The 17800-nt window shown below is 41.7% G+C and overlaps 2 protein-coding genes across 2 annotated transcripts; both read left to right on the top strand.

Annotated features, from left to right (window-relative positions):
* The first annotated feature begins 2239 nt into the window (after window positions 1-2239).
* Window positions 2240-4944, top strand: nkx2.3 (NK2 homeobox 3). Its single transcript, XM_068717542.1, has 2 exons — window positions 2240-2879; window positions 3959-4944. The coding sequence occupies exons 1-2, from the start codon at window positions 2489-2491 to the stop codon at window positions 4600-4602; spliced, it is 1035 nt and encodes a 344-aa protein (XP_068573643.1). The 5' UTR covers window positions 2240-2488; the 3' UTR covers window positions 4603-4944.
* Window positions 4945-7862: 2918 nt separating this feature from the next.
* Window positions 7863-10814, top strand: nkx3.3 (NK3 homeobox 3). Its single transcript, XM_068717532.1, has 2 exons — window positions 7863-8321; window positions 8959-10814. The coding sequence occupies exons 1-2, from the start codon at window positions 8048-8050 to the stop codon at window positions 9492-9494; spliced, it is 810 nt and encodes a 269-aa protein (XP_068573633.1). The 5' UTR covers window positions 7863-8047; the 3' UTR covers window positions 9495-10814.
* Window positions 10815-17800: the final 6986 nt, after the last annotated feature.

Raw genomic sequence — 17800 nt, 5'->3', positions numbered from 1 at the left:
AGATTTTATTTTATTTGGTTGTTTATTTTTCTCTTTTGTTTTGAGTCCAACAAATGTGTCAATTGCTCTGCAGTACATCCGGCTGACCTCTGCTGTGGGCCTTGCCCAGCTTGTCACGATGATTTCTGAAATGAAGATGATGTATTGGAGGGTCGCATTCAGCACCCGAGCAGCTCCTCGACACTCTCTGAGAGTCTGGGTTTTGTTACAGGCAGGAAACAGACTCTTCCGCTCAGTAAACACGCTTCTCTGCTTGGCCACTTTCGGGCTGCCGGTGGCACGCGAAGACCACTGATGATGATGGTCGAGGCTGTGTGCGCGTGCGTGCATGTTTAGGGTTGAAACGCTAATTGAACCCATTAAGCTCAGCGTCAGGCGTCTCTGACCCGTGACGCTGTGATTTGACATGAATAAGGCTGCAGCGACTTTTTTCTCTTATTAGTCTCTTAAAAGCGTAATAGTTTGAGACATCGTCTCCTTCCTATTAAACCATATCAGTCTTTGAAATATGTGCACATAAACTCTCTTTTTGTCGTCGTCTGTGTACAACGGACACTGACTCCTGTGTTTGGTCTGTTGTCTGTTTGAATCATTGCACCCAATAAACAGGACTGGGTAAATATTTGGGAAACAAATTGAACAGATTTACAGCCTTTTGAGTATTTTACGAGCCAATTCATTCCATTTAAGTCCTCGTAAATTCCTAATAAAACGCGCAGAAATCCCCTTCGACATTGTGAAAATGATCAGCGTTGTCTTTATAAGTGAATCTTGACAAAGACCATAGCGTTAGCTGTTCAAATCGTTTATTAGAGCGCTATCTCAACTGAGCATCCAAAAATCTCCATTTCTCTCTTTTTCTTTTTGCGGGAGGGCATTTGGAGCAGGCCCTTAGCTAAAACCTTGTGTACACTACGCCTATTTTCTCCGCAGACCAAATGCCTTCACCCTGCTTCTCCACTTAAACGGAGCGTTTTAAAAGACATAGATCTCCAGAAGAGGGGAAGAAGCTGCCCTAATCTAAACAGCGCCTTGTTGATGGTGAGCGGATGAGATTATGTCGGCATGCCCTCCTTTTCTTTCCACACGGTTTGGGAGCAATGGGCCTTCAGAGCCTGGCGCCTGCACTTGGCCACAGATAGGCGACCAGCAGAGAGGTGTCCCGTTACAGCGCGTTTGCCCTTTGACACACAGGTACAATTCGTAAACAGCAATTTCACATATTTTCTTTATCAATTAATGATTTATTAAATACGACAAAACGTGTTGGGAATACTGTGAGTCTAACATGAATCCGTGACCCGAGTCACACGCCCAAATTAAGGACTATTTTTTAAACTTAACTTATAACTTTTTAAAGCAGGTGACATTTGTTGTTATTATTGTTGTTATTATTATTGTTGTTGTTGTTGTTATCCTATTCAAATACATTTTAAACAATATATTGAATAATAAAACTATTTTGCAACCTTCAATTGAGGAAAATGTCTCAATAAACGCTTTACCCATGACTTGTTACCAGAAATACTGACCTAAGGTCAAGGGAAAGCATCGTGGCCAAATGTTAGTGGAAAAGAACCCTACAACTTTCTAAAATTAAGGCGAAATAAATTAAGCACTACATTTATTTCCTTCATGTCTCCTTCGGCTGCCAATTTGATCTCATTTCCCACATTGCGGCATATTATCTTATCCGTGGATTGCCGAGACAGGAAACGAAGATATGCCTAATCTTAAAAGCACCGTAGTGATGATGGGAAGAACTGTGATGGCGTGGGACCATCCAACAGAGACAAGGGGATAAATAAATGATACCCGTGTTTACCGGATAAACTCAAACAATTAGGCTACTTACCAAAGGGAATTGATATATGATAATATGACACAATATTAAAAAGGCTTTTGTGCTGCCTTTTCGGTTTTTGTGTTTTCTGATGAGGAAAAAAAAAGTATGTAATAAAAACAGTCTTACCTTTAACACCTTAAACAGTCTGAGAGGGGAATCGATAGTGATATTATTTCATAAATAAGCCGTTATGTCTTGCTGACACACACACACACACACACACACACACACACACACACACACACACACACACACACACACAGACACACACACACACCGACAGAGAGAGAGGCTGACTATCGGTCCCTCCCCCGCTTCAGGACGTCACTGAAAGGGAGAGGACAGCATCTTGGCTGACCCAGCTCTTTCTCTAGATAACTGAATTCAGCCAACCAAACAGGATCGACCTCTCTCTTTCTCTCTCAGCCCTCCAGCCATAGACACACAGCCAGAGGAGAGGGATGTCACAGCTGAAAGAAAACCAGTCCTCCTCCGTCTGCATGAAAATCAACCAGTGCGCGGCCATTCTTCACGCCTACGTACGGGGTATTTGCTTCTTTTACACGCCGTTTGGAGACAAATTGGTCCAATTTTGGGCCTGTTGACTATCTGTTATCCGTCATCTCTCTGTTACTAGTAATAATGCTCCCCAGTCCGCTTATTACTTCTTCCACCACGCCTTTCTCCGTGAAGGACATTCTGAAGTTAGAGTTGCAGCAACAATCTCAGCAGCACCAGCTCCAGTTTATCTCCTGCTTCGGTCTCTCCGGTGCGCTGTCACAACCGGGAGCTTTCCCAAATAAGCCGTTCCGCTCTCACTCACCGCCCTCCTGCATGTTGGCCGGAAGGGACAGTCCAAGTCCCCTTAGCTCCGGTCTCTCGGAGGGCGAGGAGAGGATGTCGTACCTCAACACGCTCGCGGCTCAGGACCGGCTGGCAGAGTCCGGTCTGCCGGGGGAGATGTTCGGCAACCCGGCGCAGATCCACTCTGCAGACCTCCGGCTGGAGACCGAGCAGGAGGAGCAAGATAGCAGTGAGTACAATGATGTTCATCCAAAACTGAGCGAGGATGATGATGATGATGACACCTTTCGTTGTTATAAGTAATTGTAATAATTGCACAGACAGAAATGAGAGAGGAGATTCATACGTTCATTAGCAAAAATGTTTGGCCAACATCTAATTTTCTAAAGCGACTGTAGTGTATATCTGGAGAAATAATTACCAAGAAAGTGACAAGTTATAATGTGTTGATTACTGTAAAAATGACGTAAAAACGATTGCTAAATCCACCAAATGAGTGGAGATTATCAACTGTACAAATACATTATCAACTGCTAAATTGGAATGAGATTTACTAATTATCTAAAATTGAATTTAAATAAAAAAAATGTATTGCATTGAATTGCTTATTTTTTGTAAATATACTATATACAGTATAGACCTTTAGAAACATTGCACGATGGACGCCCATTGTTCCATGCTATTCATTCGCTGACTTAGTCGCTTTGCATAAAGCTTGAAGCCATTTAAATGTTGTTTGCATCTGAAGTGATTAGTATTCTTAACAAGTAAACCCATACGCAACAAATTATAGATGTTGCCTAATTAATGTGCATTTAAGCGTCACAGAAAACGGCAAACATCTTACAATAAAATGTATTTACCTTCAACTTTAATTTCCAATATCTAAATATTGGTATATGTTCACGAAGTAATTGAGAAATTATTTTCACTCTTTCATTTAGGTCCTCTTTGAAATTACGTTTTTATTTCCAAGTGAATAGGCCAACTTGCAAAAAGACTGATAAAGACATTTCCAATCCATACACGTTACTATTTTTTTAAATAAATATTTTAATCAATATTCTAAGCTCAATACTGTGAGGAAATAATTCAAATTATTGGTCATATAAAAAAAAATGCTACAAGACAAACCTTTCTTTTTTACATTTTATGAAAGTTTTTATTTTTTTAATGAATTAATTTATGTGGATATCAGTGTGATTAGATTGAGAAATCATAGCGAGTTGGATAATAATATCTATACATGGTTAATTAACTCGTCTTGTTAAGCTCTGATTGACATTTAAACGTTTCTCCTCCACGCAGAGAGTTGCGGTGCGCTGCGGGCTGAGAGTGAGGACCCAGACTCAGAGAAGCCCGCCACCAAGCAGCAGAGGACCAGGAGGAAACCCCGCGTCCTCTTCTCCCAGGCTCAGGTGTTTGAGCTGGAGCGGCGTTTCAAGCAGCAGCGTTACCTGTCCGCCCCGGAGAGAGAGCACTTGGCCAGCTCGCTGAAACTCACCTCCACGCAGGTCAAGATCTGGTTTCAGAACAGGAGGTACAAATGCAAGAGGCAGCGGCAGGACAAGAGTCTGGAGATGGCAGGTCATCACCATCACCACCACCACCACCCACCGCCGCCCAGAAGGGTGGCTGTGCCGGTGCTGGTCCGGGACGGGCGGCCTTGTCTGAGTGGATCTCAGAACTATAACGCTTCTTACACAGTGGGAGCTCCGAACCCGTACAGCTACAATGGCTATCCAGCCTACAGCTACAACAACTCGGTGTACACTAACACTTACTCTTGTACGTATTCTAGTTTACCTGCTCTGCCGCCCAACAACACTCCTGCTAATGCTTTTATGAACATGAATTTGGGAAACCTCGGTGCACAGACGCAAAGCCAGGCGCCCCAAGGAGCGCTCGTCACACCCTGCCAGGGAACTCTGCAGGGCATCCGGGCATGGTAGCGGAAGTCTTTACGCACATTAAGAGAAGGGAGAGACTTCTCTGGGATGGCTGAATGAACTCAAGCATGTAAACCTGATCAACTAATGCAAAAAAAGCACAATTCCAAACTCCGAAACACAATAAATATAGCCAGTTGGCTGTAACTGAAGGCAGGCCTACGAGGAACCCATTGACTGAGATACAAACCATATATAGTCTATGCGCATTTTTCTCTGAGCCACAATGTTTAGAAAAATGTAACCTGCTGTTGGGTACATGTGATTGTCGGATTAAATGTCGCCGCTGAGCAAAGACTGTGTGATGTGGCCTATGTGCGGCAAAATAAAGATACGTTTTATGTACATTTCAAGTTCCTATGCATATAAATAAATTTTGGCCTAAAAGGCCCATACATTAAATTAGACCTCTAAAATGAATTGCAAGAAATAACAAAATGGACCACAGTGGCTAGATAATGCAATCTTATTAAGTATTATGTTTTTTTTCCCTTTGTACCAGTGTGATTTATTTTTGTCCAGCAGACTTTGTTTTACTCTAAAAGTAGATTAGATGAACGATAGGCTTAACTGATTAAAACGGCCTCAAGTTACAATGACGATAATTCTCACTGATGATGAAAGTAAACGATACAACAAACATAATGACACACGTGATTGTTGATCACTTTGTGTGTGTGTGTGTGTGTGTGTGTGTGTGTGTGTGTGTGTGTGTGTGTGTGTGTGTGTGTGTGTTTGGAACGACTGAGTAGCCTATACATTTATATAGAAATGTACGCTTCTATGCCTCATATAATACGTTTCTGTTTTTGCTTTAAAGCAGGTGCTAATTCATTTCAAAATTCACATCAATCAGGATGGGAAACTCAAATAAATTCATGTTGAGTTGAACTTATTCTGCGTAGTTTCTCATCGTCTAAAATCGTTTCACAAACTTTTTTTTCCCTGTGAGAACGCTTGTGTTAGACTTTGGTCTGAGACAAGAACCAGAAACAGAGAGAATTTAGAGGCGAGCTAATGTCCGGTGGATTCAGAGATGGACATTAACCAGACAGCCAACATCCTCGGGACCCACAGAGCGAATAAACTCACAGAACTTTGGATGATAAATATTGTTGATAAAAAAAAATCTCCTTGAGTCATGACTCTGAAATAAGTTCAAAATGTATATTTACATTCAAAATATGACTTTAAATGCATATTAAAAAAAATACTAATAATGTTTTAATGATATAGCATCGGTACGTTTATAATTGGTATACCACAATACAAATGACCCACATTTTCACTCACTTACACACGAGGGCACACACTCGCCGTCAATCGGAGATGGACTTAAGCAAACACCTTCACCTCCTAGGCATGGTCGAATACGCAGACACTATTAATGGAGATGAATGGCAACGTAAACAGAGTGTTTGTCTCCTCTGATAGCCTCACTGGCCACTTCCCCTGGCTACTGCACTGCCGGTAGGACATACCTGGAGTCAGCTCTAAGTGCTGCAGAGTCACTCGTGTAAATAGAGCTGGCGACAGGACGGCGATGCCTGAGGACGCGGCCTGGCCATGGCTGCTCTGACAGGCGCTGCGATCGCTATCTTGTGCTTCCAAAGATAGCAGCTCGGATCATCGCCGCGCTAGGCGTGGAGTTTCCCCAAAACAAAGTCTCCAATGGCAACCACTCAAGGGGCTCTCAAAGGAAGCAGGGCCCAAATATAGAGAAGGAAAAGTGCGTGGAGACGCTGAAATAAAGGCTCTCCTCGGCTATTATTACATTAATTAATTCTAAAATGCCATTTTAATGAAGCGTCTGGTAACATTTTAAATAAACCTGGATGCTCGTGTTGTACAGATTGTAAAAACCTCAAAGACAACAGTGGTTTCGCACTAATACAATTGGCTTGGATGTGGAAGCCAGTGAGTGTAAATATATGTGTATATATATACACACATATATACATATATATATATATATATATATATATATATATATATATATATGTGTGTGTATATGTGTGTATATATATATATATATATATATATATATATATATATATATATATATATATATATATATATATATATATATACACAGCATGCTTTGCTGAATTAAAACGTTACATTTTGAAAGTGTGGGGATGACATGTCATGGGCTGAACGAACCAGAGGTTTCCCATCCGGACATGTTGTGACACTCTGAAGCCGATTTGCGCTCTGTGGCAAAAAAACACAGAAAGATTTCTCTGTTTAATCAGAGGAAGAAAACAAAACAACACGGAGGAGGCGGATCACTGCATCTGTCATCGCGTCTCCTCGATGAAGAGTAGGTCTGCTGATTGTGTAACACGTGCGCTCACGTGTGCGTGGGAGAGAGAGAGGGGGAGGGGGGGGTAATGCCTAGTTGGCATCTTTTCTTTTTACAAGCCTCTCCACGTTGTAAACAGATGCATTGTGACCACATGGCGGCGCTACTCACCTGTTTGAGCGACAAGGCAAGGATTCATCTCTTTATGGTAAATCTCAAATATTCAGTACATTTTTTACACACTTTATAAACATAATGGTCTCCAAAAGATCAGACTGTAAATTTAAAACGTCACAGCTGTCCGATTTCAAATATTCACAATTGTGTACAATTACTTCATAATGGTGATAATGGTGAAGATACTGGATACTGGATACTGGAAATGTAGACATTTTAAATTAGGATGGACTTGTCAGAGTACAGTAGAATTGAGTGGAAGCTAAAATGAAAGTTCATACAGGCTGCTGTATTGTGGAAGCTTTCCCACATGTGAAAGCCTTTGCTGCATTTTACGCACGCTTAGTGAACTTTACGCACCAGATTTTCTTAGTAAAGTTTACATATAAATATATTGTTTTAAACTAACAGTGGCTTAAACAGACCCACTTTGTAAAAAGAGTTGATAATATCCGGTCTGAGTGATTAACTCGTGTTTAATAGTCAAGGTGATTGAAATGACCAACAGTGTCCAATAATCTCTTTAAACAGGATCTGGCACATTTAGCCATATGGAGCTATTGAGCTTGTTTTATTCCTTGCGTTTGTAACGCAATAAGCTAATGAAAACCACACGTCACAAAAGTGAAATACATCGTCTGCAAAATTAGTGTCCGTCGTCCTCAATATAGCGCCGACACCAGCATGGATCTGGGCGGTGCGGAGGAGGGACCAGACAGATAAAACAGCCTATCAAAGGTTAACTGACGCTGCTGCTGAGACTATTGTAAAAGACTTGACAGCTCCTGGTGTAGGCTGTTCAGCAGACCGGACTTATATTACCACAATCAAATTAGAGCGACTAAAGCGAGCGGAGAAAAGATCGAATCAGTAAGGACTTTTGCTTTCCTGTGGCTGATCTCTTGATGCCTCCAAATAACTCGCATGCGAGCGTGAGGAAATATCCGTGCGCTTATTTTACCCATCATGACATTAAGTTTTTCGTCCTTCTCCATCAAAGACATCCTCACAGGACGTGATGCCCGAGAGACGCTCGGGACCAGGTTTACAGAAGAGCTCTGTGCACCAAAGCGCAACATCTGCAGCGGGCACGCTACGAGAGTCCCCAATCTGTCTCATCAAGACGCGGATGAGAACCGCATCCACCCGGAGAGACTTCCTGCTGATCTCAGTCTGTGTGTTGGAAACCTCCGATCTGATACCAGCGAGGAGGCCGCAGGAAAGGAGACTGAGCTCAGAGGTGAGCAGTTTTATTTTAATCGGCAGTGAGGAATTGTAAAGACTGACTAAATTGTGACTTTCGTTTGTTTCCATTTAGATTAGACCGATAAAGTCACGAAATTCAGGAAGAAAAAAAGAAATAAAATCCTGCTTTGGAAACAGGATGAATTCGTGTCACCTCAGTGACATGTTCGTCTCATCTTTTTGAGATAAAGTATGGGTTTGATAAATTGCATGATGGGATGTTTTCAGCAGTATTTACAGTGGTTACATTTATTCATCTTTCCCAAAAAAAATCTTTGAATAGATCCAAAGATCTCTATAGAACCATATGTCATGCAATTTAATAGCTGAATTTGTTTTTGCCTCGTCAGGTTGTGGGACACGGCTGAAAACAGAAGAATAGCACCAAAAGATTGTATCTGAGGATTTTGTTCGTAAAATGATTTTCATCTGAAAGCCATATTTATTCCATTATATCTGCAGATTTTCTGACGGCTTGAAAGAGATAGAAGCGAGAGAGTAAAACCTAATGTTGGCCAACATCAGCACCTTGTTTGAAGTGACCTCTCCGCACAGTAGCTCATACGGTGTTATGCTTTGGACCACCTTGACACAAAAAAGCACACTGATGTCATCTCCTTTGTCTTTCACAGGCGCTGCAGACCAGCAGCCGCACACTGTGGAGCGGGATAAACGGCAGAAAGAGGAGGATGAGGCGGAGGAAGAGGGATGTCACCACAGCGGTGAGACGGTCAGCTGCTCGTCCGATGAGCAGCGGTGCAGGCCCGGAACGAAGAAGCGCTCCAGGGCGGCCTTCTCTCACGCACAGGTCTACGAGCTCGAGCGCCGCTTCAACGTGCAGCGGTATCTCTCGGGTCCTGAACGAGCCGATCTGGCGGAAGCTCTGAAACTTACAGAGACCCAGGTGAAAATCTGGTTTCAGAACCGGAGGTATAAAACCAAACGGCGCCAGACGGCGGCCGAGCTGGTGGCGTATGGCTCACCAAAGACAGTCGCAGTAAAAGTGCTGGTGAGGGACAACCTCAAGCAGTATCACCAGGCGAATGGAGTACACATCCCAATGACTGTGCCGCTGTACCACCAGGCCTACCAGTACCACCCCTACCTGCACTACTGCTGCCAGCCCTGGAGCATGAACAGCATGTCCTGTGGAGGGATGCTCACATGACTTGGACAAGTGTCTCAAGGTGTTGGCAGCTTTTTGTACACTCAATGGATTACCGTGTCTGGTCAAACTGACTGAGACTGTACACGTTTTTTGTTTTGAATGTTTTATATTAGAGTGATTTGTGTCTTAGAACAAGTACCCAGTTTGACATTTTGGCCACTGGTATAGGGTTGAAGAAATGCAAATGTCTCTCACAATGAGCTACATTTAGAAATATTCTGTTACTCTTTAATCAAGAAATTAAAATAACAACATTATAACATTCTGTGTTTGCCTGCAGTGACGATTAGCGTTTGCATATAAGACATTACAAATCTCTGTTAATTGATAAGATTATTACTGTGTGTAGAACACTTTAACATTTACGACCAATATTTGAGTGTGGTTATTATTTTGGAATGATTTACAAGAAAAAAAATCCTGATCTTCCGAGTATATTTTCAGAATGTTATCGGTTTTACTTAATATTTGATCTATTTTAAAACACAAGTGAAGACAGTACAGGGGTACTCTAACGGAGACTGACATATCCGATAAAATAGAGAGAGGTTCTTTTTCTTTTCTTTTTTTTACAGGATTCAAATAGTGGTACATAAATGTTACAGTGTGAGTCATAAAGGTGTGTTCTGCTACATGCAGAAGACAATACAGTCCTGTCTCTCGTTCAGAGGTTTATTTTTCCCATCACACTACATGTTTTACGAAAAGTTTTCGTAAAACAGTTTCTTCCTTTTGCATAACAAAAAAACTGAAATTTATGGTTTAATTATTATGGTCTTAATAATGAGGGAAAAAAAGAGTAGCTTGAAAGTGATATTTAGTGGGTAATGTAAATTATATCTTAATTCAGTTTACTTGATAAAGGTTTATTCTTTTGAAATGTACAAATACTTAAAATAACTCCAGTGGGTCTGAAATGTTGTAGCTGCATTTCAAATCATTTACAAATTATTTACAATATACATACAGTTTGACCAGCCCATAAGATGAACTAGCTATATGTTGCTTTCTCCCTCCTTAATGACTGACAGTAACATTCCACTAGCGACCAGACAGAGCAGAAAGGAATCCTGAATTTATACAAACCCAATGAGAAAAAGTATCTTATCTCAACGTGTATAACCGAGACTCTGACATTTTAAGTAGGCATTTATTATATTTATGGGACATCTTTATTGAGCGAGAAACTTAACATAACACCTGCAGGAATACATTATTTAGATGAGGCTAATGGACCTTTAGGAACCTTTTGGAGAGTGTGTCTGTGTGTGAGCATGGAAATATAACTGTAAAAGGTAAATAAATGCAAACAGCAGCTAATTTGGTGAACTGATTTTGGTATTACAATGACACTTTACTGACTAAACCAGATGCATTTTAGAAGGTGAATATTTACTGTTCCTTTTGAAAAGATGTGTGTGTGTGTGTGTGTGTGTGTGTGTGTGTGTGTGTGTGTGTGTGTGTGTGTGTGTGCGTGTTAAGAGTCCTGCATAGGTCTCCTTTCTACTGTGTGCTGCATTAGTCAGAGAGGGTCAATAGACCGTGGAGATGTTGCACCATCCAGCCGGGCTGCACAAGACAGCGCACATTAATCACGCCTTTCTGTAAAGACTACACACTCATCCCAAAGATATGTACATGATGGCCATACACGATAAGAAAATAAAAACTAGGACTTTGGCCTCTGCTGGTACTTTTGTGAGGCATTATGGAGCCTGCAGGCTACTGGGAAGGGCACGCAGAGCACACAGTCCGCCGATGTACTACAGATAAATAGATAAAAGAAGTTTTCTCCTGGACAGAAATAAAAAAAATGTATATTACTGTTCACTGATATCACTTTGACATACAAAGTTGTGTGGTCATGCATAAAATGTTTGCCAGTATTTGCCTACAGCAAGGTACCATGTCTATTAAGCACTAGCAGATATCATCATAGCAATATTATTACGACATAAAAAGAGAAGAAGACCTGGGATGTAAAATAGGTACTTCAACTTCCCTTTTCCCACGACGAGCTGCTTTGGCGGAGAGGATCACCTTGTGCCATCCGCTGGGCTGGCACCAGACCAAACCTCATTTATCTCTTATATCAAAACACCACTTCAAACTATCCTAAGTGGTTGACACAATAGGTTTCTAGGAGGGAGGAGTAGTGCACATAACACTCATATTGACTGTGTGTCTGGAAATCACCAGGGCTACATTAAGTCTAATTATTTTCATTTACACAGGGTGTTTTGGCTGTTGCAACAGAAACAGTCATGGTATTGCATTGTGGCTCCGAGGTATGCCACTTTCTATGTGCTCTGATTAGGCACATTGTGCTGGTGAATAGTTGCTTCAGTAATTGCCGTCTACCGTGACTAGATATGCTTTCTTTCCTTTTCCCACACCCAGTGATGTCACACTGATGTAAATTTCCATTGAGAAGAAGTTAGGCACTGAAAGTGAGCAACACAACACATATTTTGATCACTATGGACCTCATCCATGATCTCCATTTAAATTACAATTCTAATTGATCAGATAAGGCTGATATTCACATGTTTTGATCATTATTCTTATTAGTTTTGGTAAAATTGGAATCACCAAGTTAATTGCTGAAAGGAGAATGGCAACATTGCTACAACAAAGCCTAAGGGGCAAGAGACACGAGCAGTCGGACAATCACAGAGGTTAGAAATCAAGGTACAAACATGATTTGAAGGTAAATCTAAATGTGAGCACACTTAAAATATATGTATGTTGTATCAATTCTTTGGCAAGTGCGGTTGATCAAAGTTGAACCAGTATGTCTGCAAATAAGAATGAATTAGTTTTTTTTCGGTTTACCTCCGTTTTTTCTTCCAAACATGTGGGATCATGGGATTTGTTTAAAACCTGTATGATTGGTTCTGTTTCCATTCAACTTTCAAGCTAATTTCAAGAAAACGTATTACAAATGCATTGTGAATTAAGTGTGTTTCCATTAACTGGTTTTGGAGTGAATACATAAGTTTACACAAAGCGTATTTCGTCAGAAGTTGGCCGCTATGCTTTTACGGCGTTTCCATACAGCATATAGCGCATAAACTCTTTTGTGACAAAGGCAAAAAAACACTTTTGTGCAAAAACTCAAGTTTTATTGAATTGTGCCATTTCCATACAGCTTTTCTAATACCATATTTCAATCTGCTCAGAAAAATACGTTAATGCAAACGCGGCTACTGTCTGACTGCTTACGTTTCTTTGCCCTTCAGATGTCTTTGCTACATTCCCACATCTCATCAATTGTGTGCTGTTGCAGGCAGTAGTCCACTGATCCTTCAAACATTACTGCATGTATAAATATGTAATGCTCAAGTATGTAAACACTTTGAGTCTTGCTTTATTAGCGGGCTCCTCGTGAATAGGCTCACCGAAGAGAAAGAGAAAAAGAGACAGAGAGACATAGAGACTGAAAGGAGCCTGAAGAACATGTTCCTCTGCCTCTTCAAAGAATCAGCGCCAGTTTCCACAGCTAAACAAAGCATTGAAGGGCAGATCTAAATTTGGACTTATTAATGCCAGTAGAAACAGGTTACTTCCTGTTGTCTTTTTGTTGCAGATATCTCAACTGGGAGGAATGCGTTGAAGGTGGGGCCGAGCAACACAGGAATGACAGTCCTCACCTAATCCATGCTAGACTTGTTTTTAAGATCCAGATCTATTGATGGACAATTCTCACAGGGCTCCTGAGCAGCAATTACACATGCACCTCCGATGCGCCTATTGTAACAGGACTTATTTTCTCAAGGGCCTTGTTGATTTAGACAATATCATCTTCATGTAACTGCTGCTGGCACCGAGACTGCGACGGGTAATATGAACGGATTTAGAGCTCACACGAAAGCAAGACTGCAAAGGGTTCCCACTTATGACTCAGTTGTTGATGGTACTATCAGAAACAGTTACAACAAGCGCTAAATATTTAAAAGATGTAGCAGTAGTGTGTGTTTTGCCGTGTGTCTTAATGCGTTGGCCCTCGGCAGACACAGGGCAGGACTCAGGAAGGAGAGGGGTCATTGTTAATACCTCTGTTTAAAGACAGATCTGCTTCCCTTTGACCTGGTCTCACCCACACATGCACACACACACACACACACACACACACACACACACACACACACACACACACGCACACACACACACACACACGCACACACATGCACACACATGCACACACACATGCACACACATACACACACGCTGCAAATAATCCCACCCAGAGGACTCTTCAGGCTTGTTCCAGAAACTATTAGCAGATAGCATCAGTGTATGTAGGAATGTAAACATTTACAGTAAAGCTGAAAGACATCAACTCCCCCTGGGGAAGACACATCCATCACGCCAACCACATCAGCACTCACAAGCCTCCCCTGGTTCCAAAAGTTATTAGCTATCACACCTTGGTGCACAATTTGAACCGATTATGACGATCAGCACACATTAATGTCCTGTCAGTGAAGTTGGTAACTTGACTGCTGCATGCTGCAGTGTACAAAGTTACTGCAAATTTCAATAATATTTTCATTTACCAAAGCTAAATATTTTTTGGAAAACCGGTTTACATCTTTTGACTAAACTTGTTTGACGTTTGAGGCTGAGCAGTGTAGAGCCCAGCAGTTGCCGTGGCCCACTGGTCATAGTGTTGAACCTGTAAAGAAATGCATTGATCCCAGCTCTGTGTTTGTCAGCGCAGGAGCCGGGGTCATGGTGGGATTAGAAAGAATAGAAAGATGAGCCCACCCAGAACTTTCAAAAAACAGACCTATTTGAAGGAAGTAGCACAGGTCTAGTCTACATGATGTGTGTGTGTGTGTGTGTGTGTGTGTTAGTCCATTAGGAGCAGATATGGGGTATTCAGGGCTGAGAGTTTGAGTGGATGCAGATTAAGGAACCGCACAAAGGTAAAGCTCAAGAGGGAAAGTAAGAACACCAACACACACCCCTTGCCAAACACTTCATTGTATGTTTGTATGCACAGTTTATATTTTTGCACAATTATAAATCAAAACTATTGCTAAAACATACGATGAATATTGAATTTAAACTATAAAAAATACAAAACATATATACTACAACAAACAACTGGAAACTTAAAGGGTTGTATGAAGTGTAATGTGTCTGTATATGCATTTGTAGAAACAGTGTCTTTCAGTGGTTGAGGGCGAGTATGCGCTGAGCTCCTCTGTCCATAGATGGACAGGAAGTCTTCCAAGCTGCCACATTTCCTTCCTCCGACTCCTCTTCGTTCTCATGTCTCCCACACACATGCTCAGACAGACACACACTCCTCCAGAGCCGGCCGCAGGAATCCAAATGTTTTAATTAGCGGTGATAAGCGGAGACAAGGAGAGCATTGAGCAGCTCTGACACACAGAGAGACGACTCCTATCAGAGGGTTGATAAAGAAACTCCTCAGGCCCACTTACGGCCTCTCAAGCTTCCCTCCTCCTTCTCCTCTCCATGCTCTCTCTTTCCACACCTCCAACAAGAGGGACTCTCATCCCTGCTGTCTGAAACAGAGTATCCATAGTCTTTTAAGAGGCCAGCTTGTTGTCTTATCATCACAACCCCAATTTAAACTAACTTTCACTCATCTGTTTGCAGTTTAAATCCAACCTTGCTGTTTTTGGTTTCCCGCCTTCATGTGTGCAGTGGTTTTACTCATCTGTGCCATGTTTTTAGTCTTTGGAGCCCCATTATGTTCTGCTCTCTAGATTACATCATTAACCGAACAGCAACAGGAATATATTTCACAAGGGGTTAGGACGGAGACGCAGATCAAAAAACATGTCCTAACCTTGAACCAATGCTGTATCTCTGGAGGTCTGGACACACACACACACACACACACACACACACACACACACACACACACACACACAAGCCCCGAGTCCACCTGATACACACAGGCGGATACAATGTAAATTGGACAGATCCTCCCTGAAGATGTTTGCCAGAAAAAAATATTTTTGAATGTGTGTTGATAACAAATTTACAATATTCACATGGACTGTCAGCGACTTTTCACAGCAAAAATACAATGGATTAAAATGAATTAGACATTAATAAAAAAAAGTATAGACCACTGCTGCAAACACCTGTCACTCAAGTTATTTCAGACAAGTGTGTAATGAAAACTTTTGAATTGGTGTGAAAGCTTCCATTGAATAAACAAATGGCTCACGGTTTTCACCAGACAAGTTTGTGCTGACTGGAGCTCGAAGGCATAGCAGTTAAGCTTATTTGACAGGAAGGGAAGACAGCTTTCTTTTCAAGATCAAGTTCAAAGGGCAGGAGGTCCGTTTCTTCCTCAGTGTCCCTGACTGCACCTGTGTTGCTTTGACACACACACACACACACACACACACACACACGCACACACACACACACACACACAAAGTAACAAAGTAATCTTGTCCACACTGCTTCCATCCCACTGACAGACAACTTTAGTTTTGGTCTCAGGCTGAGAGTGTGTGTGTCTTTGCAGTTGCACATGTGCTGGATGTATACAAAGGGTGTGTGCGTGTGTGTGTGTGTGTGTGTGTGTGTGTGTGTGTGTGTGTGTGTATTAAGTTGTGGTTGCAGCTCTCTGAAGTGCTTTCAAGAAGATTTTATGATCTTGCTTACCTTTTAGAAGAATTTGTCACAACATTTGAGAGGAGAGAAAGTGCTAGACACCTGCAGTCATCTGTAACAATGCTGCAGTTCATCAGACACTGCCAAGGCCCAAGGGACGATGTGTTTGTGTGCGTGCATATGTGCCATTTGCTTTGATCATGAAAGCAGTGTGGCAGAGGATTGGTGATCCCTCTTTAGGCAAAAAAGGCAGGTGAAATATTCCCTCTTTATGCACACAGCTTTTCAAACTCTTTTTAGCCTCCACTGATTTTATGTCAGCATTATTCCCCCTCTCTCCCCTCCTCCATATTCTGGCCCATTAGCAATGGCATTTTACTATAAACACTTGGATTTATTGAGGAGCTTTCTATTCATTGCAAGTCTTGCGTGTTATTCTTTTAGCGCACGAGAAGTGAGACGGATCCCGTTTCAAACTCACAATCACGCCACAGCCGCACACAACATCTCCACGTTGTCCTGCATGCGTTCTCTACAGGCTTCACATCACATATAAATGCTCATAATCAAAACAGCTGTTTTCTCTTCTGTTGCAGCTTTCTCCCACAGAGGAATCACTGTGTGCTTGAGTATGTGTGTGTGTGTGTGTGTGCGTGTGTGTTTTAGCAGTCATCTTGTATCCTTGGTGGTGGTGGGAAGAATTTCTCCTCCCCAACTTGTTCTCTTAAGTGATGACAGGAGCCGTATCTCCCCCGCATCCTAATTCTCCACATCACGGCACTATGGGAGACATTCATGCCACAACTGGCACAATGGGTTGATAATCTTTCTGCTATGATGACAGATTGTCCATCATCCAGATTTTACATTTTGCTATGCTTCATAATTCAGTCTGATGCTACCACCTTTGGAGTCATCATCAACATTTTTGACCTGACACTTCAAACTTAAAAATAATGTCTAATACTGATGTGAACCGGGAAAACTAAATGACCATATAGCCTTGAATAGGTTAGCATAATAGTTAGCATATTTCCGACTCATTCTAAGCTGCATGAATAACTTTGGTTTTCCATGTATGCGTACATGAAACAAAGTAACACCTAAATTTACAAAAGACTGGCAGTTAAGTTTATTATATCACTTGCCCTTGTAAAATTATTTATAGCACTGAGAAAGCCGACATTTCTCAGAAATACAATTCATATCAGATGGCATTAATCCACTTAGCACTTTAGTTGTGGCCAATAATGGAAAACAAACATAATGAAAATCAGAGATAATATCTCAATTCATAGTTATCTTGTCTGCAGATTGTTGTGCAGGATCGAGTTGTACAGAATACCAGTAAAGAACAAAGTCTAAACAAATTGCACCAGCAACAAATATGTATCATGTACTATGCAGCAGAAAGCTTGTGTGCTCTACTCTCACAGAAACCCTTCTGCTTTAGTTTCAGGTCCCTCCTCTTGTCTTGGCTTCACTCCTCTCCTCCCCTCAAACCTGCTGTATGTGCCTAGAGTGGGAGAGACTGCAGCAGCCAAAGGGATTACAACAACAGCTCCTTTATCCAGCAGCACCACCAAGGAGCGTGAGATCACAACCTGTATGTGTCTGTGTGTGTGTGTATCTCAGTGAGTTAGACGAAGAGCCTGTAATCACACCTCATCCATTAGCTGCTGGCAAGGATGGAATAA

Source organism: Cebidichthys violaceus, unplaced genomic scaffold, assembly GCF_023349555.1.
Source record: "Cebidichthys violaceus isolate CVI_PGR_0920_01 unplaced genomic scaffold, fCebVio1.0.p SCAF_10, whole genome shotgun sequence".
Classification (NCBI taxonomy): domain Eukaryota; kingdom Metazoa; phylum Chordata; class Actinopteri; order Perciformes; family Stichaeidae; genus Cebidichthys; species Cebidichthys violaceus.
The sequence above is the reverse complement of the archived record's forward strand: the minus strand, read 5'-3'. Positions and strand labels throughout refer to the sequence as shown.

Bases quoted from the DNA above. Each gene is read 5' to 3' on its own strand.
- nkx3.3 (XM_068717532.1), top strand. From the start codon at position 8,048: ATGACATTAAGTTTTTCGTCCTTCTCCATCAAAGACATCCTCACAGGA. The intron at 8,322-8,958 runs GTGAGCAGTTTT...TGTCTTTCACAG, and splicing joins AAAGGAGACTGAGCTCAGAG to GCGCTGCAGACCAGCAGCCG.
- nkx2.3 (XM_068717542.1), top strand. From the start codon at position 2,489: ATGCTCCCCAGTCCGCTTATTACTTCTTCCACCACGCCTTTCTCCGTG. The intron at 2,880-3,958 runs GTGAGTACAATG...TCCTCCACGCAG, and splicing joins GCAGGAGGAGCAAGATAGCA to AGAGTTGCGGTGCGCTGCGG.